The sequence below is a fragment of the Choloepus didactylus genome, chromosome 21 (genome assembly GCF_015220235.1).
Source record: "Choloepus didactylus isolate mChoDid1 chromosome 21, mChoDid1.pri, whole genome shotgun sequence".
NCBI lineage: Eukaryota > Metazoa > Chordata > Mammalia > Pilosa > Megalonychidae > Choloepus > Choloepus didactylus.
In genome coordinates, this window is record NC_051327.1 from 36,392,019 (window position 1) to 36,404,077 (window position 12,059).

Genomic DNA, 12,059 nt, shown 5'->3' on the forward strand with positions numbered 1-12,059 from the left:
ATGACTTGGTTATCATTCATTGAAATTCAAATAGTTAAATAAATGTTTGGCCATATGTATGCAAAAATACTGTGAGAATAATTTTCAAAGTGAAATTTTACCTGTTATGAATTTTGTGTGGAAGAACACAATTGGTAGCCCCCCCCCCCAAACTGCTTTTTCTTTATCTATTTAATAGGCTGTAAATCCAGAGACTATGAATGTGGATGAGATTCAAGAGTCAGTTAATAGTCCAGATGAAAAAATGATTTCTGTGAACTATGAACTGTCTAAACTTCCAGAGAAAGCAAATGAAAAGATTAATTTGTCACTGGATCATGCTGAATCGGTTTCTGAAAGGTGGGTATTTGTTCAAAAATGCATAAGCTTATGTATGTAAATGTATGCTTGTAAACATATCCACTTTTCCTACTTAAGCATAAAATAAACTAAAGCTTCATATTCACATGAATACTGTTTTGGTCATTATGAAGGAATGGAACTGGTTCTCCAAAGTTCTTGTCATTATTGTTTTAAGAGTACTAAAATTTTGGATTGGTCAGGTGATCAGGTTTTTACTGAAATGCTTTCCATCTTTGGTGTGGTGATTGGAATGATTTAACTGGATCACTGGTGTTGGTTTCAAGTTATACATGTGGAAATATTAAAGGCCCTATAAGACTGTAATTAAAAAAAAATTACATGGGAGAGTAGATAAGGCTAGGGGATACAAGTACCTACAATTAATTCCTTGCATGTCTAAAGCAGTATCATGATAACTTCAAATTATAGTGAATAAGTTAATTTATTTGTCTAGTTGAATCAAAGCAGCTGAGATACCTAATGTCAGATCTAGTCTAGAAGTTTGGGTCTGGTAGAAAGAATAATTAAGTTTAACAAAGAAGCCTGATTGGTAAGCCTGGCCTGTATTAACTTTCTTGGAGTCTCATTTTAGTGGATTCTTTTCACTGATGATTCTCAATGGGTTTGAATCTTTATAATGTTGATTATTTATTCTTGACATTCAATCATTAAAATGCCTTATAGTTTTACTTTATATGTTAAATTATGCCTTGGTTTTTAAAAAGAGGAAAATAATATAACCAAAAACAAGTGAATTAAATGATGGTCATTGAAGAACACCTTCCTTCCTTCCAAATAAAGATGCTATAAAATGAAGGAGAAGCATCACGGATCTACACCACTTACAGTAGATTCTTGGTATTTGGGAATTTAACATACAGTCTTGACTCTTTGAGATAAACTCTAATATTGCATGATCCTGAGGCCCACTCTGGAGTCTTGAGCCCAGAAGCTGCTGTGTGAGGAATGCATATAGTTGGTGAAGGCAGCAGCCATATTTTAGTGAGTCTGTGTTGTTCCAGTTGTTGCTACACATGCTGAAACTCATGACATGACAAAAAAAAGTGCTGGTGATGGAAGTGAAAAAATGAAGATAGCATTAAAATAGAACTTCATGGGCTAGTATGTAAAATTTAGCTATGACTTGTATCTGTCACGTGAACAAATTCATCTTATGCTCTATACTGAAGGAAGAACCTAGAATTTTTTCAGGCAGCACTTTCAGCCTTTGATATATGAGAATAGGTGTAATAGGTGTGTAACTTGGCCCAGATTGCTTCAGTAGTGAGTTTTATAAAACATTAAAGGAAGAAATACCACCAGTTTTAAACAAACTCTTCCATTGAATAGGAAAAAAGAGATAATTCTTCAGTTCATCTTATGAGGCTAGCATAACCCTAATACTAAAAAATCAATTAAAAATTTTATAGAAATGGAAATCACAGCCCACTTTAATTCATGAAATGGGTGCAGATATCCTAAACAAGATACTAGTCAACCAGGTTCAACAATCTATAAAAGCTGAGTTTAGTTCATTTGCCAGTTTGGATATATTATGTCCCCCAGAAAAAGCCATGTTCTTTGATGCAATCTTGTGGGGGCAGATATTAGTGTTGATTAAGTTGGAATCCTTTGATCAAGTGTTTCCATGGAGATGTGACTCAATCACCTGGGTGAGACCTTTGATTAGATAATTTCCATGGAGCTATGGGCCCTGCCCATTCAGGGTGGGCCTGATTTAATTGCTGGAGCCCTTAAAAATCTCACAGACTGAAGGACCTCAGAGCAACTGAGTGGCATTTTGGAGAGCAGCTGCAGCCAAAAGATATTTTGAAGACACGAATTGAAAGTAGACTTTTGCTACTCCAGAGTTAACCTGGGAGAAACTAAGAGAATACCCCCAGATGCCTAGAGAGAAATGTCCTGGGAGAAAGCCATTTTGAAATGCAGCCTGGGAGCAAGCAGATGCCTGCTGCATGTTTTCTGAGCTAATAGATTTTCCAGACACCATTGGCTTTCCTTTGGTGAAGGTACCCTACTGTTGATAACTTTCTTTGGACACGGTTATGGCCTTAGGACTATAACTTTGTAACCAAATAAACCCCCTTTATAAAAGCCAATCCATTTCTGGTATTTTGCATAATGGCAGCATTAGCAAACTGGAACAGTTCAGGAGTCCAAAATTGGTTTAACAATGAAAAATCACTAGGATGCTTCCAAGATGGCAGATTAGGAGAGACAGAGCAGGATTCTGCTCCATGAAAAACACTAAATAAAGGATAGAACATGCTCCAGGACAGCAGTTCCAGGATCCCACTGCCTGAGCAAGGACTTCTGTACCCATGGTGAATGCTTACTTGGAGAAACCGAGAGGCTGCATTCAAGACGGGTGAGTGTGCAGCCTGGAACGCCACTGAGCTGGCTGATGGCATGGAGGGATGTAGCCTTCCATACCCCAGGCATCCTCCAAAGTACTAGACTCGGGATAACAATTCACATATCTGCAGCCAAGAGCTCCCGTGCCAGGGACTGGTGGTTCAAGCAGGTAGACGACCACGGAAGGGGATGGTTTTACACGCCCATTGCAGCCATCTTTGCAGTTGCTTGGGAGATGGTCTTTTGTGGCACTAGGGCTGGGACTTTGCAACTGCCTGTGAGACAGCCTTTCACAGCCCCAGGGTCAGGAGTTTGTAGTTGGCTGGGAGATAACCTTTTACAGCCCAGCAGCCAGGAGTTTCCTTGAGGGAGTTCAGGATCTGGTGGGCTTTTGTAGGTGTACACCCTTCCTCCACAGAGGCCTGCGGTGCACACAGCATAAAGATGGGGTGCCGTACGAAAGTGCCAGGAGCTGTCTCCCAATCCCAGGGACTCATGAGCACATGGCAGAGAGGGACAGTGGGCCATTTGAGCTGAAAGCTCTGCAGTCCCAGAGTACACCACCTGCAGACCCAGGAATGACCAGGACCACTGGGTCCTGGACTGGACTCCCTGCCAAACTGCACAGGGCACGCCAACCACCCATGGGACTGACCGTCCCCAGTGCACATGGAAAATTGGTACATTGATTGAACCCCCATATGGCTTGGACTCCCACTTAGTACATAAATGAAGTTGAGGAGAACTGGCTTAAGGGTAAAAGGTGGCTCAGGAGTGTCATCTGATGGTACGTCAGGAAAGTAACTCCTCCAGATTGTATCTCTGTCAAATTTTAGATGAATGTTCAAATAATCTTGCATACTCTAAAAGAACTCTATCAAGATAAGCAAATGTCAAGAGGTCAAAACCAACAGAAAATTACAAAGCATATGAAGAAACTAGAAGATATGGATAACCCAAATGTCCCAATCAAAAACCCAGAAGAGACACAGAATCTGGGCAATTAGTCAAAGAAATACTCACAAACACTAATATTATGGCTCAGGATATAAAGGACATGAAGAAGACCCTAGAAGAGCAGAAAGAAGAATTTGCAAGAGTAAATAAATTAAAAAAAATGCGGATCTTATGGAAATAAAAGAGACTGTTGACCAAATTAAAAATATTCTTGAGACATATAACACTAGATTTGAAGAGGTAGAGGACCAAATTAGGGAACTCAAAGATTGGGTGATGGAAAGTGAAAGCACAAAAGAAGGAATGGTGAAAAAAACTGAAAACTTTGCAGTGGATCTCAGGGAAATAATGGACAATATGGAGCGCATAAATATAAGAATTATTGTCCCAGAGAAGAAGAGAAAAGTGAAGGGCTAGGAAGAGTATTCAAAGATATTGTTGGGGGAAACTTCCCAACCCTTCTAAATGACATAAATATGCGAATCAAAGATTCTCAACTCCAAATAGAATAAATCCAAATAAACCCATTCCAAGACATATCCTGATCAGATTGTTGAATGCTGAAGAGAAGGAGAAAGTTCTGAAAGCAGCAAGAGAGAAGCAATTGACCACATACAAGGGAGACAATAGAAGATTGAGGACTGACTATTCAGTGGGCACCAAGGAGGTCAGAAGGCAGTGGTATGATATATTTAAAATTCTGAAAGAGAAAAATTGCCAGCCAATAATTCTTCACCCAGCAAAGCTCTCCTTCTAAATTGAAGGAGAGTTTAAAATTTTCACAAACAAATGCTGAGAGAATTTGTTAACAAGAGACCTGCCCTACAGGAACTACTAAAGGGAGCTCTACCAGCTGAGGGAAAAAAACAGAAGGAGAGAGAGGTCCGGAGAAGGGCACAGAACTAAAGAGTCTTAGTAAGGGTATCTTAAAGGAAATAAAGAAAGAGAAAGTAAAAATAGATCCAACAAATAGAGACCAAAGGATAAGATGGCTGATTCAAAAACAGCCTTCACAGTAATAACATTGAATGTGAATGGATTAAACTCCCCACTTAAAAAACATAGATTGACAGAATGAGCTATAAAATATGAACCATCAATATGTTGTTTATAAGGACTCATCTTAGACCTAGTGACACAGAGAAATTGAAAGTGAAAGGATGGGGAAAAAATTCCATGCAAGCTACAGCCAAAAGAAAGCAGAGGTAGTGATACTAATTTCAGATAAAATAGACTTCAAATCCAAGGATGTTATAAGAGACAAAGTAGAACACCATATACTAATTAAAGGGACTATTCACCAAGAATAACAATCATAAACATTTATGCACCTAATCATGGTGTTCCAATGTATATGAGACAAATATTGGCAAAACTGAAGGAAGCAATAGATGTTTCCACAGTAATTATGGGAGACTTTTAATATGACACTCTCTCCTATAGATAGATCATCTAGACAGAAGATCAGTAAGGAAATTGAGAACTTAATATTAACTTAATGTTAAACTAATTAAACTTAGCAGATGTGTATAGAACATTACATCCCAAATTACCAGGATATACATTCTTCTCTAGTGCTCATTGAACTTTCTCCAGGATAGCTCATAAGCTTGAGCATAAAACAAGCCTCAATAAATTAAAAAAGACTTAAGTTATTCAAAATACATTCTCTGACCACAATGGAATACAACTAGAAGTTAATAATTATCAAAGAACCATACTTCTAAACAAACAGTGGATCAAAGAAGAAATTGCAAGAAAAATTGCTAAATGTCTAAAGACGAATGAAAATGAGAACACAACATATCAAAATTTATGGGATGCAGCAAAGGTGCCATTGAGAGGGAAATTTATAGCTCTAAATGTATACATTAAAAAGTAAGAAAGAACTAAAGTCAAAGAACAAATGGAACAACTGAAAAAGCTAGAAAATGATCAGCAAACTAAATCTAAAGCAGGTAGAACAAAAGAAATAACAAGGATTGAGACAGAAATAAATGATATGGGAAACAAACAAAAAAACAGTAGAATAAATAAAACAGAAAGTTGGTTCTTTGAGAAGATCAGCAAGATTGACAAACCCTTAGCTAGACTGACAAAGTCAAAAAAGAGAGAAGACCAAAATAAAATATAAACAAGAGAGGAGATATTACTACAGATCCTGAAGAAACCAAAAATACCGTAAGAGGATACTATGAATAACTCTATGCCAACAAACTAGATAATTTAGAGGAAATGGATAATTTCCTGAAAACACACAAACAACCTGGACTGAATAAAGAAGAAATAGAAGAACTCAACAAACCAATCACAAGTAAAGAGATCCAAGCAATTATCAAAAACCTTCCTACAAATAAAAGCCCAGGGCCAGATGGCTTCACAGGGGAGTTCTACCAAACTTTCCAAAAAGAGCTGACACCATTCCTACTTAAATTCTTTCAAAAAAATTGAAGAAAATGGAACACTACCTAACTAATTTTATGATGCCAACATCACTCTAATACCAAAACCTGATGAAGATGCTACAAGAAAGGAAAACTATAGGCTGATTTCCCTAATGAAAATAGATGCAAAAATTCTCAACAAAATACTTGCAAATCAAATTCAAAGACACACTGAAAAATTATACACCCTGACCAAGTGGGGTTCATCCCATGCATCAGGGGTGGTTCAACATAAGAAAATCAGTCAACGTAATACAACATATTAACAAATCAAAAGGGAAAAATCAAATGATTGGCTCAGTAGATGCTGAAAAAGCATTCGACAAAATGCAGCATCTTTTTATGATAAAAACACTTCAAAAGTTAGGAATTAAAGGAAACTTCCTCAGTATGATAAAGGGCATATATATGAAAAGCCATAGCCAGTAGAGTACTCAATGGTGAGAGACAGAAAGCTTTTCCCTCTAAGATCAGAAATGAGACAAGGATGTCTGTTGTCACCACTATTATACAACATTGTATTAGAAGCTCTAGCCAGAGCAGTTCAGCAAGAAAGAGAAATAAACAGCATCCAAATTGGAAAGGAAGAAGCAAAACTTCATTATTTGCAGATGATATGATCTTATACTTGGAAAACCCTGAGAAATCAACGATACACCTGCTTAAGCTAATAAATTCAGCATCGTGGCGGGATATAAGATTAATTAATGCACATAAGTCAATAATGTTTCTGTACAGTAGAAATGACATAACTGAAGAGACACTTAAGAAAAAGATTCCATTTTCAATAGCAACTAAAAAAAATTAAGTACATAGTCATAAACTTAAACCAAGGATGTAAAAGACCTTGTTCCAGTTTGCTAATGCTGCCATCATGCAAAATAACAGAAATGGATTGGCTTTTATAAAGGGGGTTTATTTGGTTACAAAGTTACAGTCTTAAGGCCGTAAAGTGTCCAGCTAAGGCATCAACTATAGGGTACCTTCACTGAAGGATGGCCGATGGCATTCAGAAAACCTCTGTTAGTGGGGAGGCACGTGACTGGCATCTGCTTGTTCCCAGGTTGTGTTTCAAAATGGCGTTTTCCAAAATGTCAGTGTCAGCTTTTAACAGCCATCTTTAAAATGTCTCTCTAAGCTGCAGCACTGAGCTCCTCCTTTCTGAGCACTTATAGGACTCCAGTGATTTAATTAAGACCCACACTGAATGGGCAAAACCACACCTCCATGGAAATAATCTAATCAAAGGTATTATCCACAGTTGGGTGTATCACATCTCCATGGAAACAACCTAATCCAAAGATTCCCACCTAATCAACACTAATATGTCTGCCCCCACAATATTTCATTAAAGAACATTGCATTTTGGGGGACATGATACATCCAAACTGTCACAGACCTCTACACAGAAAACTGCATAACTCTACTAATAAAGAATAGAAGGCACGCTAAAGAAATGGAGAGATATTCTGTGTTCATAGATAGGAAGGCTCAACATGGTTAAGACGTCAATTTTACCAAAACTGATCTACAGATTTAATGCAGTTCCCCTCAAAATTCCAACAATTTACCTTGCACACCTGGAAAAGCTAGACATCAAATTTATTTGGAAGCGGAAAATGCCTCAAACTGCTAAAAATACTCTAAAAAAGAAAAAGTGGGAGGACACACTGCCTGACTTTGAAGTCTACTTTAAAGCCACAGTGGTCAAAACAGCATGGTATTGGCACAAAGAAATACATGCTGATCAATGGAATCGAATTGAGAATTCGGAAATAGACCCCCAGATGCATGGTTGTGCCGGTTTGAATGTATTATGTCCCCCAGAAAAAGCCATATTCTTTGATGCAATCTTATGGGGCAGACATAATAGTGGGGATTAAGTTGGAATGTTTGGATTAGGTTGTTTGCATGGAGATGCACCCCACCCAACTGTAGATGATAACTGATGGGTTATTTCCATGGAGGCATGGCCCCACCCATTCAGGGTGGGCCTTGATCAGTGGAGCCATATAAATGAGCTGACTTAAGAGAAGAAACTCAGTGCAGCTGTGAGTGACGTTTTGAAGAGGAGCAAGCTTGCTAGAGAGGAACGTCCTGGGAGAAAGCCATTTTGAAACCAGAACTTTGGAGCAGATGCCAGCCATGTGCCTTCCCAGCTAACAAAGGTTTACTGGACACCATTAGCCATCCTCCAGTGAAGGTACCCGATTACTGATGTGTTACCTTGGGACACTTTATGTGGCCTTAAGACTTAACTGTGTAGCCAAATAAACCCCCTTTTTATAAAAGCCAATCCATCTCTGGTGTTTTGCATCCCAGTAGCATCAGCAAAATAGAACAATGGTCAACTGATTTTTGGTAAGGCCCCCAAATCCACTGAATTGGGACATAATAGCCTCTTCAACAAATGGGGCTGTGAGAATTGGATATCTGTATCTAATAGAATGAAAGAGGACCCCTACCTTACATCTTATACAAAAATTAATTCAGCATGGATCAGAGCTCTCAATATGAGACTGCACTATAAAACTCCTAGAAGATAATATAGGGAAACATCTTCAAAACATATAGTATTAGGAGGTTGCTTCTTAGACCTTACACCTAAAGCACAAACAATAAAAGAAAACATAAATGGGAACTCCTCAGACTTAAAACCTTCTGTACCTCAAAGGAATTTGTCAAAAAAGTAAAGAGACAGCCAACTCAATGGGAGAAAATATTTGGAAACCATCTATCTGATAAGAAACTGATATTTTATATAGATACAGAAATCTTACAACTCAACAACATTAGTACAAGTAGCCCAGTTATAAAATGGGCAAAAGATATGAAAAAACATTTCTCTGAAAAGGAAATATAAATGGCTAAAAAACACATGAAAAAATGTTCATCTTTGCTAATTATTAGGACATGCAAATTAAGACCACGATGAGGTATCACCTCACACCAGTAAGAATGGCTGCCATTAAACAGACAGGAAACTACAAATGCTGGAGAGGATGTAGAGAAATTGGAACTCTTATTGCTGGTGGGACTGTATAATGGTTCAGGCACTCTGGAAGACAGTTTGGTGGTTCCTAAGAAAACTAGATATTGGGTTACCCTACGATCCAGCAGTTTCACTTCTCAAATATTTACCTAGAGGACATGAAAGCAGTGACATGAACAGATATTTACACACTGATGTTCGTAGCGGTATTATTCACAATTGCCAAGAGATGGAAACAATCTACATATTGTACACCAGATGAGTGTACAAACATAATGAAGTACAAATGTACGATGCAGTGAGAAGGAATGAGGTCAGGAAGCATATGACAACATGGATGAACCTTGAGGACATAATGTTGAATGAAATAAGTCAATTACACAAGGAGAGATACTGTATGCTAACACTAATGTGAACTTTGTGAAAAATGTTAACAAATCTGTTATATTGTATAATGAAGGGGGAACAATAATAAGAACAGATAAGATATTGAGGGTAATCTTAATGATATGGGAATGCTCAGGAATGACTGGTTTGTTACTTTTTTTGTGGTATGGTAGGAGCATATTGGAAGAAATGAAGTTATTTCAGAATATTTGTTTTTGTTTTATTCCTTTGCTATGTTTTATTTGGAAATGCTTTTTTTGTTAATTTTTTGATAAATAAAGTTAATTTAAAAACAATGAAAAATCAGTGCAGTCTTTCAGGAGATAGGAATCTGATAATGAATTTCTACAAAAATCCCAAAGCAAATCTGATGGTGAAATGTTGGAAGTATTCCCTTTCAGATACACAATGGAAGGATACCTGCTGTCACCATTTTTTAAAACCTTGTACTGTATGTCTTAGCTAATGCAAGAATGCAAAAAATTCAAGAAAAAAATAAAAATGTAAAGGGCTAGAAAAGAAGGAACAGTATTATCACTGTTCTTGGATGAATAGGTTGTGTGCATGTAGGAAATCCAAAGGAGCTTACAGATAAGTGATTAGAATTAAGAGTTTAGCAAGAGAACTGAACTCAAATATATAAAAATAAATTGTATTCCTATATATCAGAAATAAACAATTAAGAAATTAAATTTTTAAAAAGATGCAACAGCATGAAATAGCACCAAAACATAACAAGTACCTAGGAATACATTTAATAATATATGTATTAACTCTGAAGAAAGTTACAAAACTTTATTGAGAGATACTAAAGAAGAATTAATTGGATAGATGAATTATGTTTATGGTTTGGGCAATGCAGTATTATAAAATGTTTTCACTCCTCTCCCAATTGATGTATATATTGAGTACAGTTCCAGTCAGTATCCCACTGTGTAATTTTATGGATGTTCACAAGCTGATTGGATTTTAAAATGTATATGTAAATGCAATGAGTGAAGAAGCCAAGATGCCCCTGAGGTAGAGAAACAAAATGGAAGGAATTTGCCATCAGATGTCAAGATACTGCAAAACTACAGTAATTGGGACAATGTGATATTGACAAATATTAAACAAATAGATCAGTGTAACAGAGTAAACCAACCTGTGTTCATGTGTTCTTGTGGTATGTGACAGAGATTTTATGGAGATCATTTGGGAAATGATTGAATGTTAATAAGTGGTTCTGTCTTAATTCAGACCCCATTGTCAGACAGTACACAAAAATCAATCTCATGTGGATTAAGGACTGATGTCTAAAAGAAAATAACAAAGCTTTTAGAAGGTAAGATAGGAGAATGCCTCTGTGAACTTGGAAAGAGAAGAATTTCATAGGACACAAAAATCCCCTTACCATAAAAGAAAACTTGATAAATTATACTGCATTAAAATTAGAAACTTCTTTTCCCAAAAGGCATAATAAAGATAGTGAGAAGACAGGCCATCAAGTGGGAGAAAATACTCACAGCACATATAACTTATAAAACACTAGTACCCAGAATATATATAAAGAACTTCAGCAAATCAATGAATAAAAGCCAGATAATATAAAAGAAAAATGGGCAAAAACCTGTACTTCCACTTCACAGAAGAGGACTTCCAAGTGGCCAATAAACACAGGAAAAGGTGTTCGTCTTCATTAGTAATCGGGAAATGCAAATTAAAACCACAGTGAGATACCATTACATATCAGGTAAGGAAAAATAAATCATGTAAAAATCTGACAATATCAGGTATTGGTGAGTTTTTAAAATAATGGATGTTTGTTTTTATTTAATATTTTGCTATGGATGAGTAAAGTGGGAAACTACTATAGAAAGCAATTTGGTATTTTTTAGAAATGTTGAAGATCTGACTATCTTGTGACCCAGCAGTTCCATTCCTTGATATATATCCCAGCTAGAGATGTATATACATAAAGTTGTATAGTATATACTACTACTATTTATTAGCAGCATTTTCCTTAATGGCCAAACTCTGGAAGAAAAAAAGCTTCAGTCTGTGGTTGAAAAGGAAAATAAATTGTGGTAAGCTCAGACAGTGGAATATTATGGTACATTAATGAAAGCAAAGGGACCTCAGTCACATGTACCAGTATGAGTTACCCTCATAGAAGCAGAATTGAAAAGGAGACACAAAAGTATAGTATGATTCCGTTCAAAATTCAAAAATAGCCAAAAGTGACAGTATGCTATTTATGGAATCAAAGCTAGGTAATAAATCTAAACAGAAAAACCAAGAAAATTAGTACCAAAAATGCTACTTATGGGAGAGGTTTATGATATAGGATAGAGGCACATGGGTTTCTGAAATGCTGATAATTTAAGATTTACCCGAGCAGTGGCTACATGGTTGTTAGGTTTATAATTATTTATTAAACTGAACATATATTTTATTTTATTTTATTTTATTTTTTTTTTTTTTGCCATAGAATAACACATTTTTATTTATGTAGATATCTTTTTTTTTTTTTAATCATCATTTTATTGAGATATATTCACATACCACGCAGTCATACAAAA

The 12,059-nt window shown here is 36.4% G+C and overlaps 1 protein-coding gene across 5 annotated transcripts in view; it reads left to right on the top strand.

The window, feature by feature from the left end:
• The window catches only part of ATF7IP2 (activating transcription factor 7 interacting protein 2), a 95,351-nt gene that overhangs the window by 31,555 nt on the left and 51,737 nt on the right, over nucleotides 1–12,059 (top strand). For all 5 annotated transcript variants that reach the window (XM_037815425.1, XM_037815428.1, XM_037815426.1 and 2 more), the window contains one exon: nucleotides 179–339. In XM_037815425.1, the coding sequence (XP_037671353.1) occupies nucleotides 179–339 (161 nt within the window). The remainder of the gene's footprint in view (nucleotides 1–178; nucleotides 340–12,059) is intronic.